Raw genomic sequence first — 3,001 nt, 5'->3', positions numbered from 1 at the left:
GTACCAGCCTTGAGCCTCTTCCCCGCCTCCACGCGCACGCCGCTCCCCGCGTGACCCCGCCGACCCCTTCCAGCGGGCCACTCCGCGAAAGACTCGCGCACCCCCCTGTGCGCACGCATCGCCCCGCGCGCAACCCGTGACGCGCTCTGAACGAGGGGCGCCCACCTCTGGGACCTGGACCTCCTTGAGAAAGCGCGCCCCCAGGTTCTCCAGGACGATGCCGTCGGAAGCGGCGAAGAACGCGAGCACGTGCAGGATGAAGTGGCGCTCGTCGCCCGACAGCTTCTCCCAGTGCCGCATGTCGTCGCCCAGGTCGACCTCCTCGGCTTTGGGGGCGGGGATGGGGCGTGCCGGGGGAGATTTGTGGGGTTGGGGAGGGGTGCGCGTGGTTGTGTGCGTGCGTATTCGAATGCGTGTGGGGGTTGGGAGGGGGGGCAGCACCTGCGGCATGATGCGCGTCCGGTCTGCGCTCGGAACAAGTGGCCGACTGCCAATGAGGGTGGATGCTGGTGCCAGCAGTCACATCCTTGGCCCGGCCTTTGCTTCCACGCTCCGCATTCTCAACAGTCAAGGTAGGAATGCCGGCGGATGCAGCAGGCCCTGGCGCGCGCGCCGCGCCCGCGCCTGCCCTCGGCAGCTGGCCCCGTGACATCGCAGCACACGGCGTGCAGCGGCTGCTGGGGCACCATGCCCCCAGCAACCTACCGGTCCAGAAAGACGCCTCAGCCTTCTTGTAAAACTCCCAAATGGTCGAATACTTGATCGGGAACATGCAGAAGCGATCCGGGTTCTCGTCCAGCAGGGGCTCCGGGAGCCGCCCCTTCCTGCTTACAATGGACATGGCTGCTCGCTTCGGTAGGTACAGGTCGCCGAGGGCCGTTGCTGCTCAGCGTGGTGCAGATCAGAAGGGGGCGCACTGAGGTTGACAGTAATGCAAAAATAGAATGTATATGTGTCGGGACTGCGGAATGATCGGGCCTTACCGAATGTTTACTGGTAGACGGAGAGGTGAGATTTGAATGAGTGGCCTCGAAGGGGGCCTGGTTTCCCGCGCAATCCTTGAATCGCTGCGATGGAGGCTTGTATGGAGGCCAGGAGCGCGTTACATGCTGAATAACACAATTTTATTTCATTAAATTGCAGCGCGCTAGGCAGCGCAGTCGCGTGAAGGGCTCAGGGCAGCATGTTGTTGGGCGCTTGCTGCTCACAACGCCCCCGACCGTTTGACTCGAGTGCAGGCGTGTGCGCATCGGAGCCACAGCCATGGCAGCGACCAATGCACACCGGTATCACGATGATATTTGTGCACGCAATAGCGCATCGGGCATAGCAGGGGCCTTGCAGCCCGCTGCTGCCACGCAAGACGCCTGCGTGGGCATGGGGGCGGAATTCCTTACCAACCCCCAGCGCGCCCAAATGGCGCCCGCAATATCGGCTGGCCCTTGCAAGCCACGAAACAGACTTACTGGCCAGGGGTCGTTGAACACGCCCTAACTAGAAAACACTGGCCCGCCGCCCAACCAAACTGACGGCGTGCCTTGCACAGCGCCCAATTACCAGGCACAGAGGTACTCACTCCACAGTGACCCAGCCAAAATAGGATACAATCGGCCACAGAATGGTGCCAAACACGCTTCTGCGCCAGCGGCGCTGCAGCGCAGCTGCGTGCTCCTTGCGTCGCTTGCTGCGCTCGCGCTCCACGGCGCGTTGCCCTGCACCAAAATGGTCAGCCGCAAGCAGGCGTGTCGGTCACGACCTCGCTCTTCACAAAGTAAGGTACCTCCGTCCTGTGCTTCAGCTGCTCATTCGCCTCAGGCCAGTCGGAAACGTCATCGTCAGCGCTGATTGTGCCCAGGTGCACACCTGCACCAGCATAGGGTGTGCGGTGCCTGCTGTTTGCAGGGGCATGGCCCAGCCGCCGGCACTTGAGGTTTCAAGACGCCCATGCGCAGAAAGACATCAAAGTCAGTCAGAAAAAGAGCGTGTCTATGGCAGATTTTGGCTGGGTAGGCACCGCCATTACGCAAGGTGCGCAGCCCCTGCAGTCACCAAGTCCTGGTCCCCCAGGCCCCTCGCACCGACGAGCTTCAGGAATGGTGAGCCACCCCTGCAGTTACCAAAGGCTGCGTAATCAGCAAAACTCTCGTGGAGGCGGATGGTTGCAATGCCTCTTGAGAACCGGCAGGGCTGCCCCTCAGGGTCTGGGGGCATCTCCTTGTCCACAACCTGTGGGTACGCCCAGAGCTGCACTGCGTTCCAAACACGGCCTCCTCCCCTGGAGCACGGGCGGACTGCTGGAGCACCGGCGGACAGGGGGCCACCGGGGCAGCGTGACACCAGGGCTCCCACACTGGCAAGCAGTGCCGTCAGCAAACAGTCAGCTTCGCAGTGATGGCGTCAGGACCTGGGCTTACACCGGGGGCCATCGCAATTGTGCCTGCGTGCAAACAAGCCGAGGGCATTCCCTGCCATGCACCATCATGCAATGCATCACTGTGCCGTGCACACCGACGCAGCACCCATCCACAGGACCACGGCCGATGGCAGCTGCAGCTCTGATCGTGAGGTTGGCACCAGCAGGGCCAGGTCTGACGTCAGCGGCAAGCGCAGAAGCTCCACCTGGAAGGGGGCCACCGGCCCAGTCAGCGCGACCCACACAGTGCTGCCACCGTCTGTCGCCGCCTCCCAAACGTGATACGCGGTAGCGATGGCCCCATCAGAATGGCACATCAAGATGCAGCTGCCAACGGCGTTGTCCTCTGGCACGCAGCTGTTGCTGCTTGCGATGCTGTGCACATGGCGCGGGCGCGCGGCAATGGAATCGCATGGTCAAAGCCGATGAGGGCATTATCAAATGGGCGTTTGTGGGCGACCTCTCCCTTGCCCGCTCTCTTAGCCCGGCGCGGGCGCGTCGGACTTGGAGCGGTGCGTGGCTGCATGCACTTGACTGGTTGGCAGCCGAGGGGGGCGCCCCTGGCGCCTTGTTGGCGGCCTATGCGGC

The 3,001-nt window shown here is 63.0% G+C and overlaps 2 protein-coding genes across 2 annotated transcripts in view; both read right to left on the bottom strand.

Moving 5' to 3' along the window:
- MNEG_10933 (ribonucleoside-diphosphate reductase subunit M2) overlaps positions 1–841 on the bottom strand; it is a gene marked incomplete at both ends in the record, with an annotated part of 3,703 nt that extends 2,862 nt beyond the window's left edge. The window contains 2 exons of the mRNA XM_014040594.1: positions 166–326; positions 706–841. Coding sequence (XP_013896048.1) covers positions 166–326; positions 706–841 — 297 coding nt within the window. The remainder of the gene's footprint in view (positions 1–165; positions 327–705) is intronic.
- Positions 842–2,019: 1,178 nt separating this feature from the next.
- Positions 2,020–2,226, bottom strand: MNEG_10932 (hypothetical protein; the record flags this gene model as incomplete). Its single annotated transcript, XM_014040593.1, has 1 exon — positions 2,020–2,226. A coding segment is annotated over one exon (207 nt), but the record flags the coding sequence as incomplete, so codon positions are not given.
- Positions 2,227–3,001: the final 775 nt, after the last annotated feature.

The sequence above is a fragment of the Monoraphidium neglectum genome (genome assembly GCF_000611645.1).
Source record: "Monoraphidium neglectum strain SAG 48.87 unplaced genomic scaffold scaffold02520, whole genome shotgun sequence".
NCBI classification, from domain to species: Eukaryota; Viridiplantae; Chlorophyta; class Chlorophyceae; order Sphaeropleales; family Selenastraceae; genus Monoraphidium; species Monoraphidium neglectum.
The sequence above is the reverse complement of the archived record's forward strand: the minus strand, read 5'-3'. Positions and strand labels throughout refer to the sequence as shown.